General features: G+C 37.8%; 1 protein-coding gene across 1 annotated transcript in view; it reads right to left on the reverse strand.

The window, feature by feature from the left end:
• The window catches only part of Ppa1 (inorganic pyrophosphatase 1), a 28,116-nt gene that overhangs the window by 7,623 nt on the left and 4,234 nt on the right, over positions 1–16,259 (reverse strand). The window contains exons 3-7 of the mRNA XM_020161674.2: positions 10,182–10,235; positions 9,261–9,380; positions 6,909–6,995; positions 5,700–5,826; positions 391–518 (exon numbers count right to left, since the gene is read on the reverse strand). Coding sequence (XP_020017263.1) covers positions 391–518; positions 5,700–5,826; positions 6,909–6,995; positions 9,261–9,380; positions 10,182–10,235 — 516 coding nt within the window. The remainder of the gene's footprint in view (positions 1–390; positions 519–5,699; positions 5,827–6,908; positions 6,996–9,260; positions 9,381–10,181; positions 10,236–16,259) is intronic.

Here is a 16,259-nt window from a genome sequence, read left to right on the forward strand (position 1 = left end):
ACCATGATTAAAAAGTGGCTTTTTCTTATTATCAGCATTTCCCCAAAGCCTGATACTTTCTCACTCTGGAATCATTTCCTCTCTTTAAAAATGGAAAAATATTTTGTAGAGTGGTTTTTTGTTTGTTTGTTTTTGGTTTTTTTTTTGAGACAGGGTCTCACTATGTAGCTTAGTCTGGTCTCAAACTCTCAATCCTTCTGCCCCAGGCTCAGGAATACTGAGGTTACAGGAATGTATCACAATACCCAGCCTGAGAACATTTAAATAAGTAAACACCAAGACCATCTTCTATCTTTAGACTTTTATGTGTTTTTAGATGGAAATAGTATGGTTAAGTTATAAGTCTCAATACAACTAGGCCTAAAGTTATAGTTCTGAATGACCTATTACCTTATCTTTAAATTCTGCATCAAAAGCAAACTCATTTTCTGGTTTTCCATCAGGAACCTTGTACCTTCTAAACCAGTCCACAGTAGCTTCTAGGTATCCAGGTTTCAGCCGTTCAACATCACTAATATCTAAGGAGAGAGTAAGCACATTTCTTGATGTGTGACTATTCATGCATTTGACACAGTATTTTCTTTGAAAGAGCTATAGGATGGATCATCAAAAAGTGCAAGGTAGTATTAGTGCTGAACACCTGTTGAAAGAGAACTCATACAAATGAAGAGGAAATCATCTAGAGTCTTAGAATAGCTCTGGCAGATCAGCATGACAGTAATTGCTATTACATAAAAGGAAGGAGAAGTGATTGGGGCGGCATACTGAAAGGAACAGTTTGAGAAGGTAGAAGATAGTGAAAAATAACTCGAGGCTGAATTTCAGAGGGTTATATTGCCAATTTTATACTAAAAGAAAAATGGACTAAAGTAATATCCACCAATGGGTTACATTTTATTTATTTTAATGGTGTTGGGTATTAAATCTAGGGCCTTGTGCATGCAAGACAAGCACTCAACCACTGAGCTACATCCCCAATCAATGGGTTACATTTTAAATGTCACTAGACTATAGGCATTCTAAATCCTGATGCTTTAGTTCTGGCCAACAGAAAAGTAGCCAAACTCCTGCTCCATGCAAGCAAATAGAAAATAAAGTGCTAAAAAGTCAATCAGGAAAAGTATTCTGAAAAGAGGAATATATTCAACAACAGTTTATATCTATTTTTATAAAATAACTTGGATTAGTCTGGTGTGGTGGCTGGCTCCTGCAATCCCAGCACTTGGGAGGCTGAGGCAGGAGGATTGCAAGTCAGAGGTCAGCCTGGGCAACATAGCAAGACCCTGTCACAAAACAAAACAAAAGATGGCTTCAGTCCTATTTGTGATGTATGTAATTTGAGAACGTCATGAATTCTTTTATAGTACTGCTAAAAGTATGGAAAGCTTACAGAGTGAACTTAGAAATGTTTCAATGTTGGTAAATTTCAAAGAACTTAAAATTAATATAAAATGTATCACCTGATATAGAAATAGTTTGAAAATCCAGAAATATGAAATGTAAGCATTAGTACTTTACAATATCAACAACCAACTCTCCAGACACCAACTGGATGTTCAATGATTTAACTCTGACACTATTTACCTGAAGTTAGAATCAGATCCCACAAATTAAATGTTTCAGTCTCAAAATACTACTATCTCACTTCAGTTACCAGTTACAAGACCTGAGTCTCCTGTACTTCTGGCCCATTGGCTATAACTTGGGGGTTCCCGCCATTCTCCCTTTAGATTCCATAATTTGCTAGAACAGAACTCAGGAAAACACTTACGTTTACTGTTTTATCACAAAGGATACAACTCTGGAATAGCCAATGGAAGAGATGAAAAGGAGGCAAGCCGTGGCATAGACAGTCAGACACTGCCTTAGGCTGACATTTAGCGAAAACTACTTATTACGTGCACCATGGGACTGGTCACTCAGGAAGGGCAGTAACGCCCTAGAAAATTAGCACCAACATGGCAAATGGCATAACGTCACCGATTGTGGCCAGATCACAATGCATTCTCTGTTAAGCAGCATGTGTGAAGACAGGCACAGTGACAGAATCAGAGCTCTGCTATCAAGTAGCTCACAAATGGCCTGACTGTATTTTTGCTGTACAAAGTTTAAATAATACAGAAGTATCTGTATTGAGTCTTTCCTCCTCACTGCAGTTAAAGAACTGGTGTTCTTCCAATCCCCTTTCAATGAAATTACACACATCATTTCAAGGATCCATGATCTCAAGATGACTCTTACTGTTGCCCTTGATCTTGATCACCTGGCTGAGGTGGTGTCTGTCAGGCTTCTCTGCTGTGAAGTCATTCTCCCCTCCCCCTGTACTCTGGAAGGAAATCACCATTTGAAACATACAATATGGAGTGGGTAGTTATGTTCCACCTCCTGAGAGCGGAGTAGCTATATAAATTATTTGAAATTCTTCTGCTTGAGAGATTTGTCTATTCTCCCCTATTTGTTCATTTATTCAACCATTTATTTATGTCTCTACAGTCTCATAGATATTTATCTTGTACTCTGGGTAATAATCCAAAACTACTTTATTTGTGAATCCCTTTGACATACTCTAATCATTGTTATTTGGAAGCACTTCTTTTCTCAGGTTTTATAAGATGCTCCTGGTTCATGTTATTATTCCCTGCCCCAGGCCTAGAATCAGCAGTTTCTCCAAGCAGACTTAATTCCTTTTTACTATGGAATGGTATAAAAATCCAAGATCTGGTTGCTAGGGTGCTCATCCCTGTTGAGAGACTCTTGTAAGTCCACTTAGCCAACAGATATGTAATCCATGTATAAATACATATCTACAAATATTTCTCCGTCTATCTATCCATATATTTATTGTGATAAACATGAGTTCACATTGACATCTCCAACTCTATATGCATCACCACTCCGATAATTTCTGGTCACCTCCCCTTGCTTACCTATGACCTTCCACTCCAGCAGTGAGAAGCCTGGTTCCCACCATCTTCCATCCATTAATTGTTCAGATCCAATATATAAGTATAGTGGCTTGTACTGTTAACCTGTACTTCACTGAGAAACAACTTATCAACTAGGGTACAATTCTATATGCCATACTTTCTGCTTTTCATCTTACTGATTTCACTCATCTCTAACGTTACTAAGGTCAATACATTTTTCCTCTACTCCCTCAGTGAGGTAATTTCACACATTTGCCATAGTCTGTATTTCACCTTGAAATTGGCCTTATGAATGATTTCTTAAAAATGATTTTTTTCATACATCAAGGTTCATTCCTTGTGCCATGTATTATCTATTGCTGTGATAACAATTATCACAAAATTAGGGCCATAAAAAAATAGATTTAGTATCTAGCAATTTTTTTTCTTTTTTGCAGCACTGGAGCTTGAACTCAGGGTCTCACACTTACTAGGTAGGTGGCTCTACCACTTGAGCCACAACCCCCATCCTTTTTTGTATTGGATATTTTCGAAATAGGGTCTTTCAAACTATTTGCCTGGGCTGGCTTCAAACCCAAATCCTCCTGACCTCTGCCTCCTGAGTAGCTAGGATCACAGGCGTGAGGTACCCGAGCCTAGTTCATCTAAAGATTCTGTGGGTCAGAAGTTCCATAGTCTCACTGGCCTAAAAATCAAGGTGTCAGCAGGGCTGTGTTCCCTTCTGAAGGCTCTGGGAGAATTCATTCTCTTGCATTTCTGAGCATTCACATGCTGCCATCTTTCCTTGGCTTGGGCCACCTCCTCCCCACCCTCAACATCCTAAAGCCAGCAATGTGACATCTCTCTAACTCTCCTCTTACCATCACATCTCTCTGGTTACAGCTGGGAAGGGTCTCTGCTTTCAGGGACTTGTGCGATTGGACTGAACCTACCTGCATATTCCAGGATACTCTCCTTATCTCAAGCCCTTAACCTTAATTCTGTCTGAAAATCCACTGGCTATGTAAGGTAACATCTTCCCAGGCTTCAGGGTTAAGAAATAACATCTTTGGAGAATAATGATTCTGCCACTGCAAAGTTATATGGGAATTAACAAATGCATATTATCATGTATCCATCACTACAATGTCATACAGAATACTTCTATAGCTTGTGGTAAGCAGAATACTAGTGCCCAAAGATGTACACCTCTTAATTCATACAGCTGTGAGTATGCTGTGCTTCACAGCAAGAGGGAACCAAGGTTGCAGATGAAATTGAAGTTACTAATCATCTGACCTTAAAATTGGGATATTGTCCTGGGTTATCTGAACGGGCCCAGTGTAATCATGGTAGGGATGGGGCAGAAAAGTCATCATTACAGAAGGAGTTTTATAAAGGGGGAAAGCAAACTTAGAGTGATATAAGAACCAAGCCTGCCATTGCCGGCTTTGAAGACTGACATGGGAAGTGCCCAAAGAACATGGATAGCCTGTAGAAGCAGGAAAAGATAAGAAGGTGGATTTTCACCTGGAGCTTCTAGAGAAAGAATACAACTCTGCTATCACTTTGGCTTTTAGAAGACTAATTCAATAACTAGATAAATGGATTATAACACTAATTAGAAGCAGCCAGGTGTGGTGGTTCAAGCCTGTAATCCTACCTACTTGGCAAACTGGGATTAGGAGGATCATGGTTTGAGGCTAGCCCAGGCCCCTCTAAAAAAAAGTTCATGAGACCCAATCTCAAGGGAAAAAGCCTGGCTGTGGTGTTTGTGTCTGTCATCCCAGCTATGATGGGAAGCATAAAATAGGAGGATTGTGGCCCAGACAAAAAGTAAAACCCGATCTGAAAAATAATCAGAGCAAAAAGTGGGTAGAGCACCTGCTTAACAAGTGTGAGACTCTGAGTTCAAATTCCAGAAAAAAAAAAAAAGGAGCACTAATACAGACTACAACATGGATGAACCTAGAAAACATGCTAAGTGAAAACAGCCAGACACAAAAGACGTATTATACAAGTCCACAAATATGAAATATCTAAAAGAGGCAAATCTATAGAGACAAAAGGCAGACTAGTGATTGCCAGGGCCTGGGAGGAGGGCATAGGTAGTGAACTGAACTACATGGTTAGATGTATTCAGTGCCACTAAATTTTACACTTTAAAATACTAAAATGGTAAATGAAATGCTAATCCATGCTACAATGTGGGTGAAGCTCGAAAATACTATGCTAAGTGAGATAAGGCCACACAGATGCACAGGACACCTATGGTATGATTCCACTGCCAAAAAATGTTCAGAATGGGCAGATCTATAGATCTCACAGAAAGTGATTGATGGTTGCCAGGGACTACAGAAAGAGGGATAGGATTTCCTTTTGGGGTAATAAAAATGATTTAGAATTAGATATTGGTGATGGTTGCACAACTTAGTAAATATGCTAAAAAAAAAAAAAAAAAAACCAAAACTACCGAATTATACACTTCAAAATCATGACTTTTATGGTGTGTGAATTACATATCAAGCAAACAACAACAAAGTATTGTAACTGAGTGCTAGCATATGAGAACGCAAAAAATAGCAAACTCAAACTACCACATTTTTTTTCCTAGAGAAGAAAATTTATTGAGATAACTATCCCAAGTTCAGCAGTGGAAATAATGCTTTTTCAAATGCTCTGCTTCTCTACTCTTCAACAGTTTGAAGGCATGGGCTTACAGTTCCTTCATTATAAGTTAAGTCTGGTGGTACTAAGCACTAGACAGACTTCACACACTTCAAATATTCTTACCATTATAGTTGGCTGCATCAGGATCGTCCACATTAATAGCAATGACTTTCCAGTCAGTTTCTCCTTCATCAATCATAGCCAATATGCCCAGAACTTTCACCCTGATTATTTCACCTCTTGCACATACCTGAGAATCAACAACCACAGTCAGGACAACACAAGAGAATGAAACTTGATGATAATAGGAAACAAGAAAGATGTCAAATTTATAGGTACTATTTTCTTCTAGGTCATAAGAAAACAGGAGGGGTTGGGGGGTGCGGAGGAGGTGGCACAAACAATGTATATACATGTAAGTAAATGTAAAAATGATAAAATTAAAGGAGGAAAAAAAAGAAAACAGTAACATAGTTCAGGGTAATTAATGTTTTTTACACTATCATGTGCTGAAGAATAAGATCTCTATAATTTGTTTCACATCTCCTCACCACTTTTTTGGCAGTACTGGGGATTTAACCTAGTACTGAGCTTGCTAGGTTGGTGTCTACAACTTGAGTCACATTGCAAACCCATAATGTATTTTTTCTACTTTTTATTTTATAGAGGCTACTGAGTTTGGCAAGTCATAGTCTCTTAAAAACACTGACTTAAGGACTGGGGACTCAGTGATGGAGTACTTGCCTAGCATGCATTAGGCCCTGGCTTTGATGCCCAGCACTACAACAAACCAAACAAAAATCTTTGACTTAAAAAGCATAATGACAACTTTAGTTTTAGTTGTTTCCTGTTTCCCTGAGCCTGAAAGAGATCATAATGAAATATAATCAGAATCTTACAGCAACCCTGCTTGATAGAATCTTAAAGAACCCCTACCATAAGTCTACTTAGGAGATGATTTGGCTTGAGTCAGTTCACTCATTGCCCTTTGGCAATGCTTGCCTTGAATTGAGATGAAATGTGCTGTATGGTACCCTTTACCTATGGACTATCCATCTGTTTCCTAAAGCAGTACTGAACATGTCCAACTCTTCTACATGTATGGCCATACATACTAATATAAATATATATATACACACATTTTCCTGACTAAGTTTGAAAATGACAAATGACAATTTATAAATACTTAGAATGAAATGAAAGTTTAATTTACTACTCAAATACATCATTATTCCACTAATATTCATATATTTCATTCACAAAATTCTTTAGAGTATGAACTTTGTTAAATTTCATTAATATCACTACAATGCTACAGAAAAAAGTCATTACCTTGCTTCCAATTTCACAAACATCAATTGGATCATTGTCACCACAACAGCCAGTATGCTTGTCACTGTGCCCTGGGTCTTCCCATGTCTAAAAGAAATAAGGGTTAGAGTATAGTATTCCTATGCATGCTGCTGACAAAGTGGATCTTGTTTACAATAACAGACAAAAATCCCATGAATCTTTCTGCAAGAATATGAATCTTCAACTATTTAAGTTCTTTATTTACATTTAAAAATCTTAAACATACAGCAATTAAATGCTAGAGCTCCTACTAGATGTATAATGGTAAATTAAATTTAAGCTTTAAAATGGACGATGATCTTATTTAGAACAAACAAAACAGACTATTTAAGATGGACATGGTGGTTTACACCTGTAATCCCAGCACTCAGCAGACTGAGGCAGAAGGATCACAATTCCAAGGCCAGCATGAGCTACATAGTAAGACCTTGTCTCAAAGAACCAAGGGCTGGGGAAGCTCAGTGGTAGAGTACTTGCCTAACATGAACAAGACCCAGGGTCCCACCCCCTCCCCCCCACAAACAAAAAGCTTTGATGAACTCTTCTACTAATCAGATTTTCTTTATAACAAATTTCTAAAATGTAGATGAGTAAGCAATAATACTAAAATGAAAATGGTATGTTCTGATGATAAAAGCACCAGTGCTGGCCAGGAGCCAAAACTGAAAGTTTAATCGGGATTTTCTGAAGCTTAAATTACTGGCTTGCTTTCTTTGCTAAATTGCAAGCCAGAGCCCTAACAGAGCATCTCACAGAAGAACTGAAGCTGATCTTGGCAGGGAGTTAGGCTTAAAATGCAGCTGCTGTTCAGGTTCTTTTGTCCCCAAGCAGAACATATTTATGACTTAGGTTTGCTTGGCTATTCAGCTGGAGTGAAGGAAAAAGAGAAAAGTCAAGGGGAATAAAGGAAAACCATATCCAACAAGCCAACCCACAGAAGGGGGAGCATTTCAGCAATGTTTTCCCACAAGAACCATAGTTCAAAGCTAAATACTAAATCAACTGAAGTACAAGGTGAAGTACTATAATTAGGTAGATAAAGGACTTTGTGATTACCCAACAAGCTGAGATGAATTTGACCTCCATTCTACTAACTTATAGATTATTTCACAGTAGATTCTATTTAACAATTCCACTTAATGGCAAATAGAAACAAACCATTTATCAATAGGAGAAACTAACTTGAATATTTACTAAGTGCCATAGCCTTAGCCTAGTCAAACCAGAATTGAATGTATGTCCTTTACTCATAATAATCACAATCATTCAACCATTGAAGAACCTGCTATGACTGTCATTGTGCTGGGGATATACTGGTAGACGGTGCAGCTATCCTGCACCAAGAGCTGGAGCTTCACTACAAAGAGCTTGACTTTAAGAAGGAGGAAGCAGGATCCTAAACATAAAAATCAATGGCTATGGGAATTTGCAAGTGCACAGGTCTCGCTCCATAGCCCAGACTGTCCTCAAACTCTTGATCTCCTGCTTCAGCTTCCCAAGTGCTGGGATTACAGGTCTGTACCACTGTACCCAGCCAGACACCAGTTCTTTTAATCACTACCATACTCTCTCTTTTTACTTAATACACTTGCCACTCAATCTATAAACAAAGAATGTATATAGCTTACATTTTCACAAACTTTTTCCTTTTTGTGGTGGCACTGGGGTTTGAACTCAGGTTCTCACACTTGCTAGGCAGGCGCTCTACCACTTGAGCCATTCCACCAGCAAGCTTACAACCAGTTCACAGAAAAAGAGTCATTTGGGGCCTTGTGGCTTATACCTGTTATCTCAGCCACGCAGAAGGCAGAGGGTCAGGAGAATTGAAGTTTGAAGCAACTCTGGGCAAAAAATTAGTGAGACCCCCCTCCCCCCATCTCAACCAATAAGCTGTGCATGGTGCTGTGTGCCTGTCTGTCATCCAGCTACACAGGAGGCATTAATAAGAGGGCAGTTCAGATTGGTCCAAGAAAAAATCTGAGATCCTATTTGAAAAATAATGAGAACAAAAAGGGCTGGAAGCATGTCAAGTGGTAGAGCACCTGCCTAGGAAGTACTGAATCCTGAGTGCAAACCCCAGTACTATCAAAAAAAGAAAAAGAAAAAACTTTCAAATCTGAGTTTAAACATTGTAAATATTTTCCTTTCAGTTAAGCTTAAGAATAAGTTATTCAAAGAAGCATTAAATTAAATGAGTTAATTATTCCCTCCTATGTTTTTAAACCTAATATGGCAAACATCTTTTGCAGGTGTTTATTTTTGACCAGTAGCTGTCAGTTCATTTGTAGTAAGCTAAAAGAGTACATTTTCAACAAATGCTTGGAGACATACCTGGGGGATGGCACCATAGTTCCAGATATATCCTTTATAAGGAAACAAGTTTGCAACATAACGAAGTTTTCCTTTTTTCACATCTTGCTTAATTGGATTTAAAGGGTCCTTTGTAGCAATCTGAAATAAAATTTCAAATGGTGTATATTTAGGTGTGAAATAGTACAAAAACAAGGATTTGAGGAAATGAATTACGTATGTATGTCCCCTGATTCCACTATAACCATTAACTTTATCCCTAACACTTTTTATAATTTGAACTAAAAGGTCTCCATAATCAGACACTAGGTGAAAAGCTTACTCTCAGGAAGGGAAAAACAACATTTACTAATTCCACAAAGTGTTGACTAAAGTTATCTGGAATGAATCCTAACATTTGAGAAATAAAAGCATCAAGATTTTTATTAAAAGGGCAAAATAAATGTCTGATTTCAGTTTTCCTTTAAAGCATTTAAGACTAGTCAAATACCTGAGAGTCTATTACATGAAAACAGTTACTGTAAAAAAAAACTCAAGTGATATAAAATATGAAATGAATATTAACAAAAAGGCAACTATGTCAGGTGTCATCCTAAAGAAAAACAAAATGCAACAAAAATTCCAATGAGATTAATTGTGGCTGGGATGGCCAAGGTGCCCACAATGGACTGAAGAATAAGAGGAGAAAAAGGGAATGCTAGGCTCTAGGAACATCAGAAGCAAAAGTGTGGGAAAGCAAAAGTTAGGCACATTTGCAAATAGTAAATGGGTGAGTTTAGCTGAAGCACATAGGGAAGACTGGCAGGTAGTGGGAGATGTAACTGGAAAACAGACTGCAGCTAAACAAAAGAAAACCTTGGAGTCTAGATGTTTTATCTAGCAAATTGGTGTGTCTAGACCAAAACTAACATGCTAAAGCCTGATATCTGAGGTGAAACTTACCTCCATTTTTGCATTTGACCAGCGTGGAACTTCAACTACCATGTGGAACACATCCTGGAAAAACAGAGAGAAGGTGAGTTGGGCACAGGAGCTAATTTGTTCTCCTATTTTTGGGAGCATACCCTATTTCTTCCAAAGTCAAACTGTTCATTATGTCAGATCTTTGAAGTCAATGGAAATGCAGACAGGATGACGGATAAAGACTAAGCAAATATGGGAAAACATTAACTATACAATTAAGGAAGTAGGAAGATGATTGAATGCTCATATTAGGCGGTTTCTAGAAAGGAAGGGAATAGTTTTTAAACAAATAGAATCTCTCTGTAAAGAAGGCCATCTTCAAGTCAGTCATCCCCAAGTGCTGGTGTCACTGCCATTACTCAAAATGGTTTTGGAGTTTCCATTTCAGAGGTAGTTAATAAGAAAAACCCAACTAGCCAAATTAATTAGTCATACTTGGGTTTTAGTGTCAAAATAGTTAACCAGCTAAATTGTTCACATTACTCTCCCAATTTGGCTGTTTTTGAAAATTAAGTTCCCGTAAAAAGGAGTACAAGTTTGACATTGATAATAAGAATATGTTCCAAAAATATTTTAACTAATGGCAGTTCTACTGTAATTAGTTTATAGCCTTAAATTAATCACAATAAAGTGAATGATACATTCATGGGGAAAAATTCCTAGATATTTACAGTTTAAAAATACATATACCAAGTTAAACATGAATTTGACATAGGCTAATTAAAACTGAGCTCTAAATGGAACATGATTTCCACCAAGGAATAAAACTTTAAATGTCGCCAGGCGCCAGTAGCTTATACCTATAATTCTAGCTACTTAGGAGACTGAGATTGAGAGGATGAATGTTCTAGGCCTGCTCAGGCAAATAATTCACAAGACCCCATCTCTAAAATAATCAGACCAAAAATTGACTGCAGGTGTGGCTCAAGCAGTAGAGCATCTGCTTTGAAAGCTCAAAGTCCTGAGTTCAAAACCCAGTACCACCCCAAACAACAACAACAAAACCCCTTTAATAGGGACTGGCCCTGTACAGTGGCTTATACTTCTAAGCCCAGCAACTCAGGAGGCATAGGTAGGAGGATTGTAGCCTGAGGCCACCCCCCCGGCAAAAGAAACATGAGACCCATTTTGAAAAATAACCTAAAGCAAAAAGGGCTGAGGGTGTGGTTGAAGTAGTAGAAGTCTGCCTACAAAGGAATAAGTCAAAGGTTGCAAGTCAATAATCATCTTCGCGCTGCTTTTAACTACGCAGAATAGCTAAACAGATGCACATTCAAAAATGCAAAACTGCTGTCACTTAAACTTCTTGGTCAACCCGTAGAAGTCTAAGGTATTTTATGGGTTTCTGCTGGGTTGGGGTATGGCTCAAGTAGGAGAGCACCTGCCTAGGAAGCTCAAGATCCTGAATTCAAACCCTAGTACAGAAGAGGAAAAAAAAAAAAAAAAGCCTCCTAATGCCTAACATAAAACCTAAAGAAGCTGAGTATAGTGGCTGTAATCCAGCAACCGTTAAGAATGGAGATGTTACTTAAATCTGGGACTAAATAAACTCTTCTATCTATGTATCCCTGCAAAATAATAACTAGATATCTTAGAAAATAACACTAACTATTCATGAGTAGGAAACCTCAGGACCAATCTTTGATTGAAGTTCATTCTATTCACTGTAAGTTTATCTAGTACCACTTCTCAGGTACAAAAATGAAAGATCTGGGGATTGGGGGCAAGGTAGAGGGTCTGCCTAGCATGTGTAGGCCCTGAGCTCAAACCCCAGTATGTCCAATAAATATATAAGAAAAATCTGTAAAGAACAAGTCAGGGCTTTAAATGTCTTCAGCAGCAATATTCTAAGGATTCACAAGGTGGAGCTGTTACAACATGAAAGATTAACTGAAGGGGTGGAAAACCAAGATTGCTTGCCTCCCTCCCTCCCTCCCTCCCTCCTTCCTTCCTCCCTTTCTTTTTGTTTGAGACAGTGTCTCAGCTGGCTTTGAGATCCTCTTGCCTCAGCCTCCCAAATGCTGGGATTACATATGTGAACCACTATGCCAGACTAATTCATGCCTGTTTTATCCCAACTAGTTACAATAGTTATTTAGTTCAACCCTGGATTTTTTTTTTCCCCTAGTCCTGGGCCCTGGGCCCCATGTTTGGACTCTACTGCTGAACTACTCGATCCTAGATTTACTATTATTTTATCCCCATTGTTAGGTCTTCCTAGTACTCTATTCTCCCCTTTCACCATGCTTTGGATTCTGAATCTTTGCTCTGACATCAGGGCTCCCAGCTATGCAGTTATGGTTTCAGAAACCATAAACAGTGTCCCTAGAGGGGAGATTTTGATAAACCTGTGGGAGCAGGGGCAAATATAAAGGCAAACTACTAAAGTCAGAGCAGAAGAGTCCACCTCACTTCCCAGTTTTTCTTTTCTTTCTTTTTTTGCAGCACAGTCCTGGGTTTGAACTCAAGACTCTGTGCTTGCTAGGCAAGCACTCTACCAGTTGAACCACACCCCAGCCCACTTCCACATTAAGTAGTCAAGAATGTTAATGTTTCAGATGTCCAGATTTTAAGGAATTTGCAAACTTAACATGTCTAAGTTATAAAGTACCCTTAATCAAAAAGATTCAAAACAAAATTATTGTAAGGGAAAAAGTATATCCTATATCTTAGTGAGGCTTAAATTTTCATTGGATAAACGGGACTATTACAGTTAGCATGGTTGAGGTCAGGTCTCATCTCCAAGCTGGGTAGCATTCTTGTGGACAAGTTAGTAGTCTCAGCAGTTGCTTACTAATGAATAGGTTGTGGTGATTTGGTAAGCTATTATTACTAACACAGTCAAGTACATACATAGCAGACACACTCTTAATCCAATTACCTCCCATCTCTGAATGGTAGTAAGTTAAACATCTCATTGCGATTTAGATTGTCTCACCACTTGTAATGTTTCTAACAATCTAAAGTCAAGCAAAGACGACGTGTTGTATCAAGGAATTACACAAGTGGCTGAAATTAGCATATTCAAGTGTTCTCTAGATAACTTCAGAAGTCAAGTAAATGCAGAGAGAAGGGGGGTGGATTTTTAAAAATGCCAGAGTTGAAAAGAAATAAAAAAAAAATCATCCTCTGATCCTACCACTGTTTTTAAAATTATTGCTTTCCAATAAAATTGAGAGGAAATCAGTGGTGGTAGGAAGAATTTTTTTCTAAATTCATCTAGAGATTATACATAAAGCAAAAAGTCAATACTGGGAGCAGGTAAAGGGGATGGGGAAAGGAAAGCAATAGAAGGGGTTAATTTGATCAAAGTACAATATATACACATGTCAAATACTGCAGTGAAATCCCTTTGTACAATATACACTACTTTAAAAAAGAAGTTAATACCAAACAGGAGCAACGTTTCTTTTTTCTTAACTTCTGAAGTATTAAATCTCTATCAGAAGAGTTCAAATCGTTAATAGGAAATGCCCTAGTCCCATAATGGTGACTTTTTTTGTTTTGTTTTGAAATAGGGTCTCACCATGTATCTCAGGCTAGTCTTAAACGCTTGTGATCCTCCTGCCTCAGCCTCCCAAGTGCCAGGATTATGTGTGTCACCATATCTGGCTAAGATGTAAATTTTAAAATACTCAGATATCATCTTGACTTCATACTTATTTTTAAAAGTTTGTTTGTTTCTCTTTTCTAATCAAATAGATTGATGCTTCAGTATCTTTTCTTCAGTTTGCTATAAATATCCATTTTGGTGGAAGGGTTCCCTGGTCAAAATTCTTAGTCACTGCAGATAACAGAAAAGTTTAACAACTAGAAATGCAAACTCTTTTGCTTGATTTAATGAAGAGGAAAAAAAATGAACAGATTATGATTAGAATGTCTGCATTCAAAAGTTAGTCATTCTAAAACTTATCTGAAGGGGAGAAGTAGGAGCTTATTCTTAGTTATAATCTGGGACATTGTTACTACTTTATATAGAGACATGTATTTTCAACTGTGGGAGTTTGACTGGAATGAATAGAAAAATTCTGGTTAAACATACCTAATTTGAAATTTACTATGCATTCCAAAAGTTTCAGATTTTGAGATTTTAGGTATGCTCAATCACTAAGTTTAGGCAAATATTTCAAAATCCAAAAACTCTGAAATCTGAAACACCAAATGCTTGGTCTGGTCTCAAGCATTTTGGATAAGGGATAGTAAAGCTGTATTACTGAAAGTTTTGGGTATGTATGTTTAGGTTTTTTTACTTTAATAGTCTAAGTTTCTCTTGGACTCCTAATGTAATTATTGAGCAAATGTCCTTTTGCTAGTATAAATCATCCTTTCCTTTGCTAAGTTACAATTCTAAATGAATGAGGGATATAACAGCATAAACTTTGGTCATAGATTTAGTCATTAATCAATGAAATAATTCAGGAAACCATTTACTTTTAACTACTTAGAGTATATCCTTGTATAACCATAACTAATCTTAAAGCCAAAACTTAAAAGTAAGGGTTAAGAGCCACGGTCACTTGATGAACATTGAATAAAGTAAGATATTCTTTTTGTTTGATGGGACTGGGGTTTGAACTAGGGGCTATGTGTGTGCAAAGCAGATGCTCTACCTCTTGAGTTATACCTTCAGACTTTTTTGCTCTTATTTTGGAGATGGAGTTTTGAGAACTATTTGCCTTGGCTGGCCTCAAACCTCAATCCTTCTAATCTCGGCCTCCCAAGTAGCTAGGATTATAGACATGAGCCACCAGGGCCCAGCTAAGGTAAGATATTCTGGAAAATGATGAAATCTGGTACACCTTTCCAAGAGTGCTGGGTGTGTTAGTATACTGTAATCCCAGCACAGGGGAGGCTGGGGCAGGAGGATCGAAAGTTCAAGACCAGTCTGGGCTACATAATGAAACAAAACAAAACAAGGAAACCAAAACCAAAATAGTTTAAATCTTTATCCACCCAGTGTATCATATGGTTTATACAATGTTCTGGGTCTAAAGTTTTTCTGATATCCCTTAAGTTTTATCTTAAAAGATATTCTGAGTGACAGGTACTTCTATATTTGATCCCAAAATAGACTACTAAGGGCAAAGAACATCCCTACAATTAAAAACAAGAAAGCCAGTGAGTTCCTGCCTTTGCTTTCTCTGCCCAGTAGATTTGGACATAATCCAAGCAGGATATCTGAGTTACAAGAATCTCCAGACCCAGTTGGCTTGATTAGCTCATGATACTGTCCACATTGAAAAGGCCTGACGTGAAGAATCTATATACCTTTAGAAATTCTTCTTAGAGGAGCTTACTGAGTTGTTAAAGGTGTATGCCCTCACTTGTCAATTACATCCCCTCATTACCATTCCTCAAATGACCAGCCAGCCATGCTGGGGATAACGGCTAGAATCACACACACAACACAAAAATGCATTCATGTAAACTTAAAAACATTGGAATTTTTTTGTTTTGTTTTGTTTTAAGTCATTCTTCTGTAACCAAATGAATTAATCAGATTTAGGTTTCTTTTTTTTTTTTTTTTTTTTGGCTATAATCCAAAATAACTTCTGTCGTCTACACCCTTATTTGTGTTATAAAGAAATAACTTCCTTAAGAATAAAACAAAACAAAACAGCTTCTTCTGGACTCCCAGGCAAGAATTAGAAGTGCAGAGGTCCTTAGGGGTTGGACCACTATGAAATCCAGTTTGAAAGACTTTATGCTTCTAAGCTGCCACAGAGTAGCACAAGAGGAGGAGATTTTGAGTAATCTCATCACAGACAACCACCCCTGTACAAGACTTCAGTGTTGCAGGGTAACCTGAGTAAAGATGTGTTGCACAACACCAAAATACCTCAGTTTCCTATTTTGAAATACCTTGAAGCAGCAATAAGACCAGGTACCACAACTTCATTCTGGTCCTTGGCTAGAATATTGTCTGACCACTACAAACATCAAAAATTAGCTTCTTGTCAAGATGTTTTCCTTCCTCAGCACACCTATATGTGAGGGTACCATCGATAAACTCAGAGATATCATTTCATATCTCATTACTCAGAATGGCCTCAGATG

The sequence above is a fragment of the Castor canadensis genome, chromosome 7 (genome assembly GCF_047511655.1).
Source record: "Castor canadensis chromosome 7, mCasCan1.hap1v2, whole genome shotgun sequence".
NCBI classification, from domain to species: domain Eukaryota; kingdom Metazoa; phylum Chordata; class Mammalia; order Rodentia; family Castoridae; genus Castor; species Castor canadensis.